Source organism: Artemia sp. Qi Xiang Cuo, chromosome 20 (genome assembly GCF_049724085.1).
Source record: "Artemia sp. Qi Xiang Cuo chromosome 20, ASM4972408v1, whole genome shotgun sequence".
Classification (NCBI taxonomy): Eukaryota; Metazoa; Arthropoda; class Branchiopoda; order Anostraca; family Artemiidae; genus Artemia; species Artemia sp. Qi Xiang Cuo.
In genome coordinates this window covers 16,106,950-16,129,076 of record NC_142813.1, presented here as the reverse complement: position 1 = coordinate 16,129,076, position 22,127 = coordinate 16,106,950, and the positions used below count along the sequence as shown (strand labels likewise).

General features: G+C 34.5%; 1 protein-coding gene across 1 annotated transcript in view; it reads left to right on the top strand.

Annotated features, from left to right (window-relative positions):
- Window positions 1-3,174: 3,174 nt before the first annotated feature.
- The window catches only part of CstF64 (cleavage stimulation factor subunit 2 CstF64), a 48,003-nt gene continuing 29,050 nt past the window's right edge, over window positions 3,175-22,127 (top strand). Inside the window, exons 1-2 of the mRNA XM_089106470.1 lie at window positions 3,175-3,265; window positions 17,010-17,088. Of these exons, the coding sequence (XP_088962596.1) occupies window positions 3,229-3,265; window positions 17,010-17,088 (116 nt within the window). The 5' untranslated portion in view covers window positions 3,175-3,228. The remainder of the gene's footprint in view (window positions 3,266-17,009; window positions 17,089-22,127) is intronic.

Genomic DNA, 22,127 nt, shown 5'->3' with positions numbered 1-22,127 from the left:
TTTCTTCACTGCTTCTATATTGATGTGATATTTTTGCTGAAATCATTTTGAAAATAAATTGGCCACATTTGAGCACCATGTTGCCTATTTATAGATAGGACTCCCGTATCTAGATCGTACCTTGTTTTTTTTTAAATATGAAAAATTAAATACTTGATGTCCAAATTTCCGTTTTCATCTTTGTCTAAGACTGTACTCAAAACAATTATATTATAAGAAAATTTTCAAAATGACAAAGACCATAACTTCTAACTGGGTCAAATGTGACGTAGAAAACTAAAATGGTCAATTATGATGTGCGAGATAAGAAACAGTTTCTTACTTCTGCTCCTTTTGGGCAGAAAACGAAAACTAATTCGATTTATTAAACTAAAGAAGTGAATAAAATTAAAACGCATTTCAGGTTATCTGGAAATTCCTTAGGAAATTATTAAAAAGGTTATGAAGACACTGAAAAAACTTGCGGGGGGTGGGGGGCACGATCTTGGCGCTCTAATGATTAAAGGTCTTCAAGTATCGTTTTGCAAAAAGTGGAAAGCAACAGTATCCTACTTCTTCAAGTCCTCTTTTAGGGAGAGGGAGTGTCCAATACGAAAAAGAATTTAGCTATTAAAGTATTTCTCTGTTCAATAACATAACTAATACTATTATTACAAGCTTGTTGCTTTGTTATTTTACCTGTGGCTAACGCATTAGTGAAAACTTTTCTTATCTCCCAACTACTCCGACTTGTATACCAAAAAGTCCAAACGATTCGACTCAAACCCCTGAGTCACTGCAAACTGGGCAGATATCATGTCATGTAACTAGACTGATTCAGGACAGCCAAAAAAAATTAAACCCATCAAATCTATTGAGGCAAATGCCCCTTCTAGACTTAATGTAAAAACCTGGTTTAATATAATTTTGCCGCTTTATAACAACTTTGAAACAATAACAAACATGATTATTCAACAAACCAGACAATTCTAGTAAATCAAACAATTCGTGGTCCAAGAACCAGTTTCTTATTAGTTATAAATCACTAAAATCGTTATCAGGCTATAGGGTTGTCATCCGACTCTAACTTTTCAACCACCGAGGTAGTTAGGTTCAATCATCCCTGTTGACGAAGCTTGTAAATCTATTTTTATTAATGATATTTTTCCCTGTTCGCTTAAGCGAGCACATTCGGTTGCTATTCTGTTTTTATTCCTTCTGCTATGTTTTTGGATGTCCAGAGAGTGTTTTATTCATTGACCCACCAAAATCCAATATCTAAACCGTCTCACTATGGTATAATGGGGAACGCTTGCATGGTTTTTGATAATTTTTGTGCTAAAGGGTGACACCTATGGATCCTTTTTTCCGCTCATAATCTGAAATTGAGACTGATGTCCTACAGGGAAGAAACCAAAGAAAACAAAGGCTCTTTGGTTTTTGCTGGCTCTGCGGTAAGAAACCAAAGGCTCTTTGTCATTTATATCATCCCAGGTCTTTTCAGGCCAAAAGATTGCCATCAATGAGTGAACACATTCTATTTGTTTTAGCTGACAACAGTACATTTACTGCTGTTATAACTGAACCCAATATCCGGGGATGTAATGGGATGTAATGAGATGTAATGGAATGTAATGGGATGTTTTTTTTTGCTCTGCGGTAAGAAACCAAAGGCTCTTTGTCATTTACGTCATCCCAGGTCTTTTCAGGCCAAAAGATTGCCTTTTCTGGCCAAAACATTCTATTTGTTTTAGCTGACAACAGTACATTTACTGTTGTTATAACTGAACCCGATATCCGCATGAAATTGGTTATTTTTTTTAAGGAGTAATTCTTTGGTTCAATACTAACAGCCTGGCCTTGTATGTGAACCAGCAAAGCTTTCTGATTTTTACACTTCTGATTTTGAACCAGCAAAGGATTTGAATTTTTTTTTTTTGGGGGGGGGGACTTTTTTTTCAACGAAAACAAAATAGCAAAAAAAACAGGTATTCTCCAACATCTAGGGGAAGGGGAAATCTAGATAAGGAAACTTTGTCAAAAATATTCAGGCCTCCACAAAAATAGCTGATATAATAGAAATTCTATTTTATATACCATAGTGCAGGGAGGGGTGTTATACTATGCACCACTAGACCTCTGAAACAGAGATTGCAACTGGCTCAAAAAGCAGGTTTAGCTTCCTGACTGATAATTGCAATAAATGGAGAGCTTCCAAATCGATATTAGTGAAAAGGGAATTGGCTAGACTAAAAAAATGAATCCAGGCCACTACCAAAATCAGTTCTTTATTTGCGATTCTGAAATACCGAAACAATTTAAATAAAATTTAAAGTATCGTAAAATACTAAGTGACTATTCACACGGGGCTTAGTCATAGTCGTAGTCGCGACTACAACTACGACTTGGCAAAAACTTCCCGTTCACCCGGGTTTTAGAGTCTCGGTCCCAGGCTTAATAGTAGGTCAATTTGAATCAGCTCACCAGCAACTGAGACTAGGTTTTAACCAATTGCATCAAAAATTAGTGGCAAGACATTTGACTGGAATGGAAGGTGAAACAACGGTACAGATGTGGAATGGCATAAAAGCTGATTTTCTTGAAGAGCTTATTATGCATCACAGAATATGATATTATGTTATCTTATTATGATAACAGAAGGTATTTATATGATAAAACAAAGAAAAATTATAAGAATACTTCGATAAAGCAAAATGCATAGGAGGTGATTGGAAGGTCACTTGTTCAAAAATAACATCCTGGCATTTACTAGCTGCATTTTATTTTTTGCTCGACTTTGCTTTCAAACGATCTTCTTGGCTCTCTAAATACTTCCCTTGTCCATAACCTTCTTTTGCTTTTTGTTTTGCCAGCTTGGCTTGCCATAAGCATGTATAGTACTAATCCAGACAAAACTCCACACAAAAACGCTAAGTCCTGAACCTCCTCATCAATATTTTTCAACTTTCAATTCTTGTGCCAAATTCATAAGCCATTATTGGTCTGTCTCGTGGACCCAGATTCAAGACAGAACGATCCGTATGAACGGAGAAGCTTAGGACCTAGGCGCGATAATGACTAAGCCAAAGTCCTGTATGAATGGCCACTAAGTAATCGGCTTGATGGATAAGTAATATTTGGATACCCGAACGCACTTTTAGTATTACTGTAAACAAAATATAGAAGAAGTAGAAGGCTCACACGAATTTTTATCTTTGTGAGCTTACAAACTCCAACTTCTTATTCCACATGACAGACGCGGACAAAACAGCCAGATCTGTGTTTGGTGAGATATAGCTTACACTGACCCTTCCTTATAATTCAATTAAGCCTAGGATGAGGCTAGATACTTTGTGTTTGGACATCTAATCAACAGTCCAATCACAATAAAATCTCATTTAGGCTGTGATGGGACTCCACCCTTTGATTATTGGAAAAAATTAGTTTATAAGCTTATATAGAATGGTACTATCCAATCTCCTTATAATTGAAAACATTTTAGTCATCTAGTTGGAAAATTTTGCATATCTGTATAAGAAAAATCTAAATTTGCCAACTAGTTGACAATAAATGTTGCCCCAGCAAAATTTCTGGTAAATATATACCAAATCATATTATTGAGTTAGGAATAAAGTGAATACACCATTTGATGCTTTTTTTATGCTGATTACAAATATAATAATCATTTCTATTGGAAATGAATTTCAGCCCCCCCCCCCTATAGGCCTATATTTCTACATTAGGGGGGGGGGCGCAAATTTTGTTTCTTATGTAAATGGGAGGTAAGTTTAAACTTTACTCCCCCCCCCCCCTAATGTAGAAATATATAGGCTACCCTGAATTGGAATATATAGGGGGGGGGCTAAAATTCATTTCTGATGGAAATGATTATTATATTTGTAATCAGCATAAAAAAAAGGCATTGAATGCTGTATTCACTTTATTCCTAACTCAATAACCTAATATGATTTGGTTTATATTTATCAAACTTTCCTTTCTTCTTCTTCTTCTTCTTCTATTTAACAGCAGGCGGGCTTTTCAGTAACACTATTTAGCCCTTTTCCTTTTGCTTCACTCTGTGGGCTACAGAGCTACTGGCTTGATTGCCTCATATTTATTAGATATATTCAGATATCTTTCAGCAGATCTTTCGACTCTAGGAGTTCAAATATAAGATGATAGATGTCGATTTCTATACTCTGTGTGCAGGTATAGTTGGCTAGGCTCTTGGCTGATAGTGGGATTTTGTGGTGTTTGAAGTATTTTAACAGTTTAGAAAGCAAGGTATGTTGTGCAGACGTCAGCATATTACAATCAAATAGGCAATGGTCAATTGTTTCATTATTCATATTACAATGCCTGCAAAGAGGGGACAGGGGAAATGAACCACTTGAATTAGAAAGCTTATATGAGAATGCAAGGAAATTTAGTCCATTTTTTCCAGAACAAATTCTATAATAAATTTTAGAAAGATACTTATTGGGAAAGGGGTAAAGGATAGGATTAATCTTATTAAAATTAATATCTGATAGCCTCCATCGGTAAATATCTCTAATTGGGATTGGTCTCCCACTTGGCTGGTCAATATTTATAGCATTTTTTGCTATTTCATCAACCTGATGATTACCACTTATGCCAGAGTGGCTAGGAATGTACTGAAAGTAAGTTTTTATGCCACTTGAAGCAAGATTATCAATAATACTGAGACAATGATAAGTGTCAATGTCCAACTTGTATTGAGGAGCTGAGGCCAGCAACTCAAGGATTGATAAAGAGTCAGAAAAGATGATAATATTATTCGAATTTTGAATCAAAGATTGGTTTTGCTTAAGGTGTTCTAATGCCATGATTATGGCATTTAACTCAGGAGACATTATAGATAAATTATTATATAATCTCTCTCCCATTGCAATTTTTAGGTGAGGAAGGAAAACACCACTTGCAACCTTCTCTTCAATTTTTGACTCATCAAAAAATATTTGGAAGTGATTTTTATAAGTAATAGTATTAAGTTCTGAAATTTTTTTCTGGACAAAAGCAATGGGGGTTAAATCTTTATTCCATTTTGAAAATTCAGTATTTATTATGGGAAATGACCAATTCCATGGAGGGGATTGGGGGAAAGTAGGTGCAATAGACTTTGCTGGTACAGGGAACTTCTTTTGAATATTGGCATACTCATCTGCAATACCTCTATACATGGCTGGATTTCTTAACCAATTATGTAATGTGTGTGAGCTATTTGATTCAATTTTTGTAAGATGTTTTATCAAGAGAAAGCTACGTCTCTCCCTTATTGTTGTTAATCCACTCTCCATAAGCAGAGACTTGGTGCTTGTGGGTTTCCTAAGACCAAATATGAGACGTATTATATCATTTTTTGTTGTTTCAATTTTTTGCATCTGGGTCTTTGCACATGCACCATAGACAATGAGCCCATAGTCAATATGGGGTCTTATATGTGATTTATAAAACTGAAGTAAGGTTTTCTCTTTACAACCCCAGGGTGTGGAAAGAAGTCTTTTTAGTATATTTGCTTTTCTATAGCATTTTTTTATTGTGTTTGAAATGTGGAGGTGGAAAGTTTTTGGTCAAGCAACTTCTCCCCAGCAAAATTTAATTTTCCCAACTAGCTGGAAAGAAACATTGCCCCAGAAAACAATTCATTTTCCAACTAGTTGACTAATAACAGTTAGAATTTATTCTGAATAGCATAACATATGTTAATAATATAGGGTTTTTTCAAATTTAATTATCACTATTGTTATGGGATACCACCAGATGGCTAATTTGACAGTGTTCCCCAGCAATACTTTCTTTATCCAACTAGCTAGAAACAAACTTACCCTATAAACATTTTAGTTAGCCATCTATTTGGAAAGTAACTTTTCCTCAGAATAATTTCTTAGCTAACAATGTGATGTAAAGAGAAAACAAAATACATACTATTCCTGGTCCAACAAAAATTGGCAGTATGTGCTTTTAACAAATGCACCACAGCTAAGTTAAATCAAACAAACTGAATTCAAATTGTGAACACAGAACTAAGTCTTCTCCTTCTATAAGAGAATATATATATATATATATATATATATATATATATATATATATATATATATATATATATATATATATATATATATATAATATATATGCTGGGGAGAAGTTATTAGTGAACTAGTTGGAAAAAATAAGTGTTGCTGGGGAGAATTTATTAGTCAACTAGTTGGAAAAATTAAGTTTTGCTGGGGAGAAGTTATTAGTCAACTAGTTGGAAAATAATAGTTTTGCTGGGGCAACATACATTGGCAACTAGTTGGCAAATATATATTTTTCCTAGGTATACAGATGGACGAAATTTTCCAAGTAGATGACTAGAATGTTTTTAATTAAAAGGAGATTAGATAATATCATTCTATATAAGCTTATAAACTAATTATTTGAAAAAAAACTACGTTTTCAAAAGAGTTAAAGAGGCTGAGTCACAAGTTCAAACCTTGAAAAGTACAGGGATTAGGAGGTGAAGTTGGGGGGCTGCCGCCCCAAACCCCCTGCTTTTTCAGCCTCTTTTGTTAAGGTTTTTGAAGTCCTGTAGCCTGCAATCAGTTGGTCGTACCAAGTTCATCACATTATAGCTTGTTATTGGTTAGGGAAAAATCTCTTGTAAAAAATCAAGCAAACAGGCTCAGAACTGTTTGTAATCCAAGAGATGCAATAGGATGTTCTTAGGGTAAAAAATTCAAGCAGGCTCCTGTCACTGCAGGATCTTATAGGATATCTGGCTGGGACTATAAGCCTACCACCTCAAAAGTAAATATTGTGCTTCCATTCTTTGTAAGGAAACACAATACAATCCTCTAACCTACTGTAAAACATTCTAGACTATTTGTCAGGCACTAGAATACTGAAGGAGTCTTCTATATGCAGGGGACCAGAAATTTTACAGGAGATGTCAGGACTTCCAATCCAGATAACAGACAATTATGGGTAAAAGTAAAAATTTAGGTGGCACTATAGCTAGGATGAAAGTGAAAATGTCATTTGATGCCTTTTTTATGCTGTTTTGTAATACAATAATTGCTTCTGTTGTAAATTGTGGTAAATTTTTCACAGTTCATATTATTGACTTTCAAATAAAGTAAACATACCACTCAATGCCTTTTTTTAATGCTCTTTCCAAATATAATAATTGTTTTTGTTGGGAATGAATTTTTACCCTCACCTCTATATATACCAATTCAGGGTATATATTTGCACATTAGGGGGGAGGGGAGGTGGGGGTAAAGTTTAAACTTACCTCTCATTTACATCATAAATAAAATTTACCCGCCCCCCCCCCCCCCAGTATGCAAATATATAACTTCAATTGGTATAAATAGGGATGGGGGTAAAATTTATTTCCAACAAAAATAATTATTATATTTGGGAAGAGCATAAAAAACATTGAGTGGTATGTTTACTTTATTTGTAAGTTAATTATATGAATTGGGAAAAATTTACTCAAATTGCATCTTGAGTGCGTAAAGGCGGACCCCAAAGGTATTTCATTTTTGAAACCATGCAAAGAAGTTGTAACCTAACATAACCTGAAAAATACTTGATTTTCAATTCAAACTGTTTCAAGTTTTTCAAATGTAAATAGCACTGAATTTTGCAATTCAAATCTTTGCTGTCAACAATTCAGGGTATATGTTTGCACATTTGGGGGGGGGGCGGGTAAAGTTCATGGTAAATTTGTAATGAATCATATAATATAACTAAGATGAAAGTGAAACAACATTTAATGCTTTTTTTATTTTCCCTCAATTATTCATATAAAATGCCTTCAGGGCCCCTTTAAAGACTCAAGAGGTAATTCGCCCCAGAAGCGTTTATTGACGTATGAAAGAGCATAAAAATAGGCAACAAATGAGGTTTACACTTTCATTTTAGCTAAATTATGACCCACTAGATATTTACCCCCCCCCCCTCATAATGTGCAAATATATACCCTGAATTGTTGACAGCAAAATGTTGTATCGCAAAATTAAGTGCTATGTTTGTTGATGGCATTTGAAAAAAATTCAAATGTTTTACATTTGAGTTGCCTAATAAATGAGGTTTGAGTTGTTATAAATTAGTATTTTTGGAATATATTGCTCTTGAACAACCTTTTATAAACTAGTGATATGTTTTTAACCACTTTTCAATTACTTAACTAGTGTTGATAACTTCTTTGTGTTGTTACAAAAATGAAATACCTTTGGGGCCTCTTTAAGGGCTCAAGATGCAACTAGCCTCAGAAGCAGTTACTGTATTATGAATGAGTGGAAAAAAGGCAACAAATGACATTTTCACTTTAATCTTAGCTAAACTACAAGGCCCACTGCAAATTTACTGATTATTGTGCATATAATGAAGCAAGAATTATTTTCTCAGCATGTTTTCCTTATGCAGTGCTTGTCTCCTAGGCTTATTCCAATTAGAAAAATCATAATATGAAGATCAAAGGGACTTACACTGGTGGGGTCCTTTGGCCTACTCCTTGTCCTCTCAGTAATGTTCTTGTTCCTATGATCAATTTTTTTTTTATTACATTCTTCATAATTGGGTAAATTTCTAGGTGGCACTACAATTTAGCTAGGATGAAAACAAAGATCATGCCCATAGAAAATACCACATCAGTGTCACCCTTAACTGTTGTGATTAATGGTCAAGCTGTTGATGTGGTAAGGCAGTTCACCTATCTCAGATCAATTATATCATCAAATGGTGCACTTGATGCCGAAATCTCAGCCAGATTAGCCAAGGCAAACTCTGTATTTGGACGGCTCCTGAGAGCAGTCTTCCACGAACTGCAAATAAGTCACCTTACAAAAGCCCGTATCTACAATGCCACAGTCTCAAGCATCATGCTGTACTCTTCTGAGACATGGCTGATGACCCAGACACAGCTAAGAAAGGTTGATGCCATCCAAACTATACACCTGCTCTGAGTTGAAGGCTTCAAATGGTATAACAAGATCCGCAATACTGAGATCCTGAAGACCTTCAAGTTGGTGAACCTCTTCTCCCATGTAGAAGCTTATTCTTTAAGATGGTACGGCCACTTACTCTGCCTCCCACCAACTACCCCTGCAAGGATCATATTGGAATTCAATCATTTGATTGTCTGGGAATATCCTTAAGGGGGGCCGCACACCAGAGAGGCTGATGTTATAATACAATGCCTCTTCAACTGCAACATTGACTCAAATGAGGCCCCATCCTTAGCCCTGGACAGGGCTGCTTGGAGAAGACTGACAGTGCTGTCAACCAGTTTCCTCTACACTGGCAACCCTGTTGAGCAAGAGTGATAAGTCAAGTAAGTCAAGTCAATATTCTGTCAAATTTTCACCATCATATACTTAGCCTTAATTGTACTAGTATCATAGTAGTAGTGGTAGTAGTAGGAACAGTAGTAGCAGTAATAATGTATTATTAATAGCAGTAGTAGCAGGTACATTTTACATTTTGGTCAGCTGAATATCCCACTCATGATACCCCTGAAGTTTCCTCTTGATATGATAAGCAGTTCCAAAGTGTTGCTGATATGCCTGTATCAGGGCTGCCACAAAGTCCTTTCAGTCCCTAAAATTGAAAGAAGGTCCCTATTGGTCCCTTAAATTGGTTAAGGTACCTAAAGTCCCTTTTCTTGCTTTGGTTTAAAGTTTTGTGTCCTGAAGGCTACTAATGTCTGTGAGTATACAGTTTTCAGTATTTTGTTTCAGTCGAGATTCTTGGAACCTGGTTTTACTTGTCTAAGAAAGACAAAAATTGTTTTTACATAGGCTACAGTGTTACTGTCTTGACAAAGTAGACAGACTAGTAACAAAAAGGAGTGACCCCCTTTGCCTCTGGAGTCAATAATCTAGAAGGTGGAAGGGTTTGGTTTGCTTTGTTAATTATTTCAAAAACTCTTTCCTGGGTGTTGCTTTGTTACATATAGAGGAAAGCAAAACAACAGAATGACTCCAAGTACAAAATACGAAGGAGGTGGTGTTAAAAACAGGTTTTTTGCATAATTTTGAGCTTATATACGTTTCTCGAAGTATTAGACTACTTTCTAGTGCCCCTTTTTATTTGAATGCATTTTTGATAATAGCCTTCATATTTTTCTACTAGCTTCTTTTCTTTTAAGGTTTAGGGTTTGAAGTTTCAGTTTGAACAAGAATGGGAAAGTGCAAATTCAAGGAGACTTGGTTGGAAGAGAAAGATGCAGACGGGACACCAAATGAAAGGGTGGTGTAGAGTTGTTCCAGGAGATCTGTTCCGTTTCTACTGTTCTATCTGCAGTACATCACTTGTCTGCCATAAGGGCTCCTACACTTTACTGAGGCATGCCAGAACTGCTGAACATAAGAAGAATGTTACCATAAAGCTAACGCCAAATCTGCTTTGTTTCTTGGTAGCATCTTCTATGGAGAGTGGCAAATTGACAAAACTGTCCATACTCCTAAATTTTTATGTAGTGAGGGATGAAATAACAGTTGCAGGAATTACATGGGCTCTGGAGATGATTGAGTCTGATTATTCTGGGAAGTCTGTAGACAAAATAGTAGATGTATTTGGAAAAATGTTCAGAGATACAGTGGTCAAAAACTTCTCCTTCAGGCAAACTAAGCACGCTGATTTTTTAACCAAAGCTCTTGGACCACATCTCCGGTAGATTACCCTTGATGAAGTCGGCAGCAGTTATAATGTTGTTGAATTTGACAAAAACCACAAAGTCCAAAAGTAAGAAAGGGTTTCAAATGACGATCTGATTGTTGTCCGAAAAGATGAAACAGCGGGTAGAAAGACATCTAAAAACTATGTTTATTGGACATGCCACAGCTGAAGACTTGAAGTCAGAAATAATCAGAACAATCGATGAGAGTAGTTTATCTATCTCTAAACTACTAGCGTTAATTTGTGACGGTCCAAACGAGAACAGAGAACTGATCTGACTGATTGACAGTGAAAGTTGTGAATTGACAGATTGCAAAGGTCTTCTTGATATCGGTATGTGCAAGATCCATTTGGGACACAACGCTTTTCAGAAGGGTTTGCAGGAAATCTGCAAGAATTAAAGTGTACTACTTTTTTAGTGGCTGGCCGGCTAGACAAGAAGACTACAGGAAGATTCAAGAGAAAACTGGCATTCCTAAATCTTGCTTTTTGAAACACATACCCACCAGATGGTTAATAATAGGACCTGCTGCTTCGAGGCCAAGGGAACAGATGCTAGCTCTGTTTGAGTACTTCATTCTCTATATTCCAAAGAAAAACCCTAGTCTTATAAAATCAAATGCGTACAAAGAAATCATCCGGCTGATCAGACAACCAACCATGAAAACAGAGTGTTAGTTTGTTGTTGATAGTTTGAACCTCTTCACACATTTCACCGAAAAGTTTCAACGGAAAAGCTTCTAGTGCATGAACTCTATACGGAGTTGAATCTCCTGATCTTGAAATTGGCTGGACGAATTTTAAAACCCAAAGCGACAAAGTTCTTAGGGATGAACTAATGATTCAGCCATACAGAAGAGAACTTTGTGCCACTGCTACAGACAGTTGTGAGTGATGAAATTCTCGACTGTTTTGAGTCAGTAGACGAGCTTCCAAAACGCTTGTTCATGTAGCATGTTCAGAAGCATTATTCTGCAACTGCAAGATATGTCCTTAAGCAAATACCCTGCAGAGAATTTTTGCCGTTTTTGAAAGCGTTAACTTTTCTGTATCCCAATGAAGTATCAAAGCCAGTTTCAGCTCAGAGTTTATTATATATTGCCAGGAAGTTACCATCGCGACGCAAAAGGACGTGCTAGTTGACGAGTTTAAGCTAGTCCAGTTATCCAGATTGATGACAAGTGGAACAACGTGATCCAGGGAGGAAAATATCCAAACTTGTCTCAAGTCGTAAAAAATGCTTTGACCATTTCACACGGGTCTGCTAGCATTGAGCAGGTTTCTCCCTTTCTGGTTGAGCTCTCAGCAAAGAAAGAGCTTCAATGAATGAGCAAACTTTGGATGCAAAACTGTGATAGATGGGCTGGGCAGATTTAGAGGACGTGAGCAAAATGCTGCTATCACTGAAGATTTAATAAAACTGGCCAAATTTGCTAGAAAGAAATATGATTTTCACCTACAGTAGGAAAAAGCCTTGAAAGAAAAAACTGAGGGAGAGCGGCAGGATTTAGAGGCAAGAGGATGGTTGAGAGTGCAGTAGCTCGCTGAAACCTTTTTGAAAAGACAGACAATAGAGACTTTCGAAAAATCTCCCAAAGACAAAAAAGAAGCGCTTGGTTCCAAGGAACAGGCTGCAGACGATTTGATGAAGGAAGCTCATAACCGGCTGGAAAAGGGCATTAAAAAGAAGGACATGGTCAAGATACAGCTAGCTTAGGCCATGATAGATGGGAATTTGTCAATGCATACTGAACAAAGAAAGAGAGCTGCTAGTCTTGAAACTGCCCAGCAGCAGTTAGAGTCAAAGAAACAGTTGCTGATCACATCTCTGTTCCAGCAGAAGGCAGTGCAAAAAAAATTGAAACAAGTATATTGTGTGTTTTAGTTACTGTACCCTTATCTCTCATAATATTTTTGTATCTAATTTTTTGTATTAGAAAGTAAGGCACTCAGAAGAAAAAAGCTCCTCCTGTGACATGATGATTCTCAGGAGGTCTGTTTCTTAATTATTATTGGCTTCTGATCCTGGAGAGATGGCTTCAAATGATCATTCATAGGCATTTAATTAATCTTATTTAATGATTATCGTAAATTTATTGTAAACTAATCGTAATAAATGATGATTAATCACCTAAAAACGTCACTAAGCCCCGCCTCTTACCATCATTAATTATAATCACTCGACGTGGAATACACTCTTGCTGAAATCGGTTCCCAAAATCAGCTATGTGAGCCTAGCCCTTAAGTCCCTATTTTTTACAAATTGAACCTGTGGCAGCCCTGCTGTATCAGCAATCTGTATGCACATAATATGCTTTGATTTAGTTCAACTTTCCCCTCAACATTTCCTCAGATGTCTATTTCAATTATTTAAAAAAAAAAACTTTACAAAAAATAAGTTTTTCAAAGAAGTAGGGCTTTTTGGCACAAAGCACAAAGATTCAAGGCTTTTTCAGCACAAAGATTCAAAAAGAACTTGAGTCCTTCTCATAAGCTTTTCAAAAAACAAGCAAACACCAAACTGAGAAACAAGTTATTTTCCAATAGGGTTATCAGCTTATGGAACACTTAGTTCAAATTGCCAGTGGACAGGGGTGGCTCAACAAACAATGGAGCACCATTAGGAAGACCACTGACAAGTCACCTCACTATCATTACTGAAACTGGTAGATACAGTATTCGTTCTGATGCTAACAAGTATAATTTAAGGTAATGTAATAGGGATTTTACCCAATTAAAATTTGTGTCCAAGATTAGGCACAGTCCAAGTACTAGGTGGTATTACCCATCAAGCAGACTATCCTGGGATGTAATTGTAATAGTAGCAATTGTTATAGACCTATTTTTAAACAGTGTTGAATAGGAATCAAATGATGTTATTGTTTTGTTATTATATTGCTGAACTCAGAAGAGGCCATGCACAAAATTCCTTTTGAAAATCTTTACCTATTTGTTGGTTTGTATAATTTTTTATAGTTACTACTTGTCAACAATTAGTTTGTAATGCAAAATAATGCTCATAAAAAATAGATGGTATTAGTGAAAAGGTGTTTGAGTGGGACTAATGCAGTCAAAAGACATAGCTGTTTTGGTGATCTAGATGAAAGCAAAGAAAATATTAAAACAACAGAAGTTGTACATTCTCTCTATATAACATCTCCCACGTCCCACCAAACCCCTTAAAGCAAAGTAAACAATTTTAATAATTGAAAAAGGTCCATATATGTTTAGAGTTATTGATATCTGTGTACATATGCCTGAATTCATTAAATCTCCAGACTTGCTACCATTATAACAGCATTAAAGCACTCCTCACCCACTTTAATGCATAGCCTTAGACTACATTTAAAAGTTTGCTTTTTTTCACATAAGAGTTACTTCAAATGATACAAACAGCTTTTTAAGTAGCCTAGGGCTTTTTTCCTAGGAGAGGAGGGTGGTGGGATGGCTTAGGTGGGGTTATATTGGAAGCAAGTCTACCAATTACTGTGGATTGAAATTTTCTGAATATAACAATGAAATCAGTCTGAAAAAAAGGAATAAGGTATATCATTCAGTGATCATTCCATATATAATAATCACAGCACTCACAATGACATCTCATTCTCCTATCTTCCAGTGTGACTTGATATAGTACTATATTATACACAAAAGTTTACTAAAAAAAATTTCAAATTGGATATATTTGCCATTTCGAACCAGCTTTTGATAACAAATAAGCACAAAAATCAATCATAGGGCTATGTCCAGCCTCATTAAGAGCAGGGAGGGGGCTGGGATAAAATTACAATATAAGTATTTACTGTTATATTAGGAAAGAGAACATGAATTTACCAAACTTTGTTCTTATACTGTTTTTTTTTTTTCAGAAAAGGAAGCTTGCACTAATTTACTAACTGTTTGGTTAAATTCTATCATAGATCTTGCCACTAAATTGCTATTGTAGAAAGCGTAAAAGGCTGTACAGCAGATTTTTTGCTTTCTTAAAAAGTTTTGCTTTCTCAGGGATAAATCTAAAGCCTAACTGTGTCATAAGAAGGTATTTTGAAGTTTAATTTTTAAAATAAATTGTCAATGCATATAGGCCCAAGAAGAGTGTTATGAGCCTCATACCTTTGCTAACTCCTGATCTAAGGTAATGTATCTGTTACCTTGAGGATGCTTTTCGCCAGCATTGTCTTATTGATATTTTTATCATCAGTTGCTGATAGATTAACATCAATTACTTGTAATTTTTTGGTTGGTTTTAGGCTAGTGGTTTGGTTATAGTATCTGTAATACCAATTTGAAAAAGAAAATCAGCAAAATTTTGAATATAGTATATGGTTATATTCAGGAACAGAGGAAGGGAGCTCGTTTAGCCATATAAATTGGAAGTGTATCAAGATGTATCCTTGAAAAGACCTTTCCTAGATATAGGTTAGACCATCATCTAAAACAGGGATGGGTAACCTTTTTTGGCTGCTGATCAAAATCGGCCAAAATGCAAAAATTAAAGGAACAGTAAGGCTAGGGATATTTTCGTTTTAAGGCAGTATTTTGTGAATGTATTTTCATTAACTTTCATACTTATTAAGTAATTTAATAATAAATCATTTTTTGCTGTTATTTAATAGTTTTGGTCTTCAGTACAATGCTTAACTGTTCTAGCTGACCAGAGCCCATCTTTGATTCTCTGTATTATACTTTGTGTCTCATTTAAGTCATGTTATTTGACATAATGAATTTGTATCGTATTGAGTACTATTTGTTTTTTACTTGCGAAATCATTAAATGCTTGTTGGGAACAATTTGTGGGTATGCTTTTCATAAACTTACTGTTTGTAAATTTTCTCTCTTGGTAACAAACAATTCTAAGAGCTGCAACAAAGCTGACAAAAGTAGCATTATTGTAGCTGCTAAGAAAACTGTCTAATATTTATTTTGTTGCCAAAGTCTGAAATACATTTAGTTAGTAATCTATTCAGATTTATCTTCATTTGATGTTTCCCTCACATTTTTATGTTTGACCAAATTGTTGCTTAATTTTTTAATCCTGGTGGTAATTACGTCTATACGTGAAGTACATTTTATTTGTCACCGTTTTTATATATCCAAACTTGTTACCTTGAGGATGCTTTTCGCCAGCATTGTCTTATTGATATTTTTCTCATCAGTTACTGATAGATTAACATCAATTATTTGTAATTTTTTGGTTGGTTTTAGGCTAGTGGTTTGGTTATAGTATCTGTAATACCAATTTGAAAAAAAAAATCAGCAAAATTTTCACATTTTTATGTTTTGGACCAAATTGTTGCTTAATTTTTTAATCCTGGTGGTAATTACATCTATACATGAAGTACATTTTATTTGTCACCGTTTTTATATATCCAAACTTTTCTGTCCCTACATCTTGAAATTACCTTGTTTTTGCTTTTTTGTTTGACCATGGTAATAATTTTTAACAATATTAACTATTCCACTTAGGTGACTGTGTAATAATTATTTAGCTGCATAACTGAATCCCTATCCTTGTGCTACTGAACATGATATACAATGGAGATGATACCACATGCTGCATGCATTATTACTATTGATGCTGAAATAGAACATTGTTCTCTGTATCTTTATTTAACATATTTAAAAAAAAAATTCTATGTTTATATTTTGTTATCTTCTTTTGTAAATTATACTTTTTTGGGAACTGAAGTTGATTTCTTGAAATTAGTAAATGGGTTACTCAATGACCCAATGGTTATTTGTTGCTGGTCATATGGTCATAAGACCATAGAAAGCTGTTGAGCTAAGTCTACGTGATTTGAACCTTCAATTCTCAAATTACAGCCTGAATTAGAGTTTAGAAAACTTCAAACATAAATCCTGATTTAGGCTCAGGCTGCAAAGGCTCTTGCCTCTAAATATGTTATGTTGTATGAAAAGTGTTTTTAACATCCTATCATCTCCACTGCCTCCCAAGTTGTAAGTTGTAAAAGATTCTATGAAAATGGGTCATAAATTCGAATAATAAATATTATTCTGCTCTGAATCTACCTTGAATCCTGGGAGCTGCATCACCAGAACCTTTGAAGGGTGTTCTTTTTTGTCCTTATAAGCTAGAAAATTGTAAGTTAGAACATCATAGTTTTACTCAAGACGGTCTTTCTCCCTCTTTTTTAATGAAAATCTTAAAAAAAATCCAAATGAAAGATCTTAAAGTTTTTTCTTTAGCTTTGGACCTATCTTTTTGGATAATCTATTAATCTCCTAAAATACTTAGCAGACTTAGCAGATTTGTTGTTGTTTTTTGTTTGTATAAATGTATTTGTTTATTTGTGTATAAATGTATTTGTTTATCATTTTAGTTGGTAACATACCATATGATGTAACTGAAGAAAAATTAAAGGAAATATTCAGTGAAGTGGGACCAGTTCTATCTTTCAAGTAAGTTAAAAAAAAAAAAATCCAAATGCCTCTAGGTAGTCTCTATTTCACATGGAGGTCAATTCAGGGCGAGGTGGGGAAATCACAACTAAATTTACAATGATAACACTTGTTTGTTGTAATGCATATTTAAATCTGAACTTTAGCTATTAGGTGCGCTGAAAGGATTAGCAGATATACTTTGAATTTTAGATACTTTTAGGATTTTTTTTTATATTTAAAGAATATTCATCAGAAGGTTTTTTGAAGGAGCTTGATGTCATTTGCCCTTGGTTAGCAACAAGCCTGAGCTTCTATCACGTCTTTTGCTTTCATTTGCTTTTTTATCAAAACTTGGGATGGGAATACCATCCATTCTTCAGTGCTCTACAGCCAGTGTAATTTTTTTATCTACCCTAGATAGTTACCACTTCCATGAGGGTCGTATCCAGGATCTTTTTCTGGGGGGGGGGGGGTACAAAAAAAAACTTTAGAAAACACAAAAAAAAATGTATATTCATTTTGTTATATTTTTATGGGTCGGAAAAACATGGGGGAGGGGTCAAACCACCTAAGCCCCCCCCCCCCTGGATACGGCCTTGATCTCCATGGTTTTTGGCCCATACCAAAGAGAATATGAAACTTATGAGTTGAATCTTGAGTGGTATGATAAGATGGGCACCATCTATTAGCAATGTAGCATCTTGTAACTTCACTAAAACAAATCGAACGAAAACACTAAAACAAATCGAAACTTCACTAAAACAAATAAAATAAAACAAACCTAAAAAAAACGTGTTTTGTTTTCAGTCAATTGTAAATTATGTTCTTGTCTTTAGAAGGCACGGGGGGAGGGGTCCTCTTAGTTTCTGCTCATTTTGAGTTTAACTTGGTTATTTATTGTAATTTTTGTTCGTTTTAAGTTTCATCTATTTATTGGTGGTGTTTTATGGTAGTTTTATGCTTGGAAAATTATTTGAATTTATTTCAGCTCATCTTTCGTTTAATGCTGCTCTTTACTTTTGTTTGGAAAACTTCTTTTGTGAGGAGTTTCTTATGAATTAATTTCTGTTTGATCTTGATTGACATAGTCTTTTTCATTGGTAAAGAAAACAATTTTTTTAGTCTTTTCGGTTTTTCTATATAAGAATCCATATTTTGGCTTACTATTTATATGTTGGGCAAATTTTTCAACAATTTTCAATAATATATACCCTTCTGAAAATCTGGACGCATATTATCTTTGGATTTATTTTTACACCTCAACTTTTCCTGAAAAAGAAGAACTTAAAACCCTATTTTGTTCCAAAGACATTGTATTTATACTATTTTGATAGCCTGGATACATTTACACCCTTAGGATTTGGCTCAATAGTGGAATTAGTATTAGTAGTAGCCCTGAAAGTTTCCACTTAATACCCTCACTCAATCTTACGATGTTGCTGATACTTCTTATTGACAACCAGCATGTACATAGTGCCTTGTGATTTAGTTTTTAAGCGAAATAAACTTTTTGTGAAAGGTTCTACTATATACACTATTCTAGTCCTAAGATATCCTGCCTAGATTTCTTGACAATCTGGTCTATTTTGGCAAACTGGATGCACTTGAGCTGTTTTGATTTAGTTCAATAGTAGCAGTAGTAGTAGTGGAAGTAGTAGTAAAAGTGGTAGTAATATTGGTAGCCCTTGGAGTATTAATACCATTAGCTGCTGCTGGGATATTGCTAATACATTCCTTTAATAACCCACATTTACATTGTGTTTTGATTCAGTTCAACACCACCCTCACTGTTCCCTGAAAGTTTAAATAATACCTTTAGCATTGGCAACAGTAGTAATCATAGTAGTAGAAGTAATAGTAAAAACCACAGTTTATATAATTATCCCGTAAGTTTACCGCAGATGATTTCTGGCTCTTCATTCTCGGTGCGAACAAAAAGCTCCTCGCACTTATTTGTGCATTAGCAGGTTAGTGCGTTTTCGTCAATCAATGAGAAATGGTTACAAAGTGCATTATTCGTAATTGCGAAAGCAGAAAAAAAACTTGATGAGCCAGGCAAGTGGTTTGCAAGTGTCCTATCTCACGGGTATGACTTAATTTATATACAAATTATGACTTAATCTATTATTTACATACAGTGAACTCAACTGATTGGCCTATGTAGGATTTTATAAAAAAAGGGGGGCGGGGGGTTGATGAAATTTGTGAAAATAAGGAGTTTTTTTTCTTCTAAGAACTGGTGGAATAGGTGCAATGGTTTCAGGGGCGGATCCAGGATTTTTTTTTTTGGGGGGGGGGGGCAAAATAGGTTGATCCGATAAACTTACGTTAGGAGCAAGTTTAATTAATGCAAACTTGCGTTAATTAGGTAAATTACACTACTTTAGGGGGGTAACCCTCGCCCCCCCTCTGGATCCGCAACTGGATAGTTTACCTTTTTTTTTCACGTCGTGATATTTATTTTCTCAGATTGTAGTTCCTGTGATATTTGACAAGTCTAGTTACCTGTTTTGGCGGAGAGCATAGATAAGACTAGTTTCGTTTTCAATCAATGTTTTCGTATGAAATGGGCAGACCTTCCCTGAACTTTAAACAATAAAAACCTCTGTTTGAAAATCTTTGCACTTTGTGAACTTAGATAGCGATAATTCCTGATTGAGACCAATTTTAGGACTTGGGTTCTAATTATTGTTTGCTGTGGTAAAAGTTGCCACAATAGCCCTATCCAAGAAAATACCAAACGTCTGTTAATAAGTGTTTTTCGTAAAATTCCTAGGGAGTTTTCAGGAAATTGAAAGACATCACACATTTTAGTGGTAGATTTAAAATTTTACGTGGCTTTACGCTAGAAATGCTCCTATTATAGAATATTTTTCCAGTTTGTTTATATATAAATATATATATATATATATATATATATATATATATATATATATATATATATATATATATATATATCGGCGCGTACAAACAGCTCCTCTCATTTGATCTGCCGTTAGCGGTCCAATTACCCTGGAACACGTATTTTGGCAGAAACTTTCTCAAAATGCCTTTAAAACCATCTCAAGACTTCGAAACCTACTTGTAATTCCTATAAACATCTGAACTAATTTTATATATATATATATATATATATATATATATATATATATATATATATATATATATATATATATATATATATATATATATATATATATATATATATATATATATATATATATATATATATATATATATATATATATATATATCGGCGCGTACAAACAGCTCCTCTCATTACCCTGGAACACGTATTTTGGCAGAAACTTTCTCAAAATGCCTTTAAAACCAACTCGAGACTTCGAAACCTACTTGTAATTCCTATAAACATCTCAACTAATTTTATATATATATATATATATATATATATATATATATATATATATATATATATATATATATATATATATATATATATATATATATATATATATATATATATATATATATATATATATATATATATATATATATATAAAAAAAAATATAAAAAAAAAAAAATATATATATATATATATATAATATATATATATATATATATATATATATATATATATATATATATATATATATATATATATATATATATATATATATATATATATATATATATATATATATATATATATATCGGCGCGTACAAACAGCTCCTCTCATTTGATCTGCCATCAGCGGTCCAATTACCCTGGAACACGTATTTTGGCAGAAAATCTCTCAAAATGCCTTTGAACCCAACTTGAGACTTCGAAACCTATTTTTAATTCCTAAAAACATCTAATCATAACATTGCACTACTAATTACCGATTTTCATGTATGTATTGGAATAAATTAATTTAAAATTAGTTTCTTCAAAATTAGTGTTCCAATGTTGAAGCCAAATTTCGCGTCCAAGAGAAATCAGACGTGTCTACCCGCGAAAAGATCTAATGCCGCTTATGTTTATACCGGTTTATACATTCTCTGGAGCACTCGCACCTCGGTCCGGGTTTTTATAATGGGTGAGATAGGAAATGATCATACTGCGAATTCTATAAACTGTGGTAGAAACATTAGAAATATTATTAGTGATAGAAGTAGTAGTATTAGTAGTAAGTAGTAATATTATTCATATTTTGTCTTTTTGGTATGATTCAGCATCCTCCTCATGCCCTGATAGTTTCAACTTAATAGTTTAAACCCATTCACGTAATATGTTTCGATCTATCCTGAAATCACCCTCAACAGTCCCTGAATGTTCCATATCAATACCATTAGCCTTTGTAATAATAGCAGTGCCACTACTACTTAGTAGTAATATGCACGTAGTGCATTTTTTTTAGTTTAACATGCCCTGAAAGCTTCAACCTAATACTCTAAGCTGCAGTTTCACAGTAATGCCCTTAGCTTCAGTAGTGCTGGTAGTAGTCGTTTGAATAGCAGTAGCATTCGTAGTAGTATTAGCAGTAGTAGTACCCGTCGTAGTAGTTGTAGTAATATATTTATGGTGCCTTGTGGTTATTTCAACCTCCCCCTTAACATGGCCTGAAAGTTTCAACCACAGTTTATATAATTATCCAGTAAGTTTACTGCAGATTATTTCTGGCTCTTCATTCTCGGTGCGAACAAAAAGCTCCTTCCACTTATTTCTGCACTTATTGTCCACTTATTGGTTGAGCCGGCCAAGTCGTTTTGTCAGTACTTGTTCCGTAGGTGATTATTCTTTGTCTACCCGTGAAAAGATCTAATGCCGCTTATGTTTATATCTGCAAAAACGTTCTCTGGAGCACTCGCACCTCGGTCCGGGTTTTTATAATGGGTGAGATAGGGAAAGATCATACTGGATAATTATATAAACTGTGGTTTCAACATAGTACCCTAGAGCATTCCTAGGATATTGCTGACACGCCCTTTTGACAACCTCCATGCCGAGAGTGTGTTTTGATTTAGTTCAATACCTCCCTAAACATTCCATGATAGTTTCGCCTCCTACACTTAGCTTTAGTGTTAATAGTATAAGTTATAGTAGTAGAAGTAG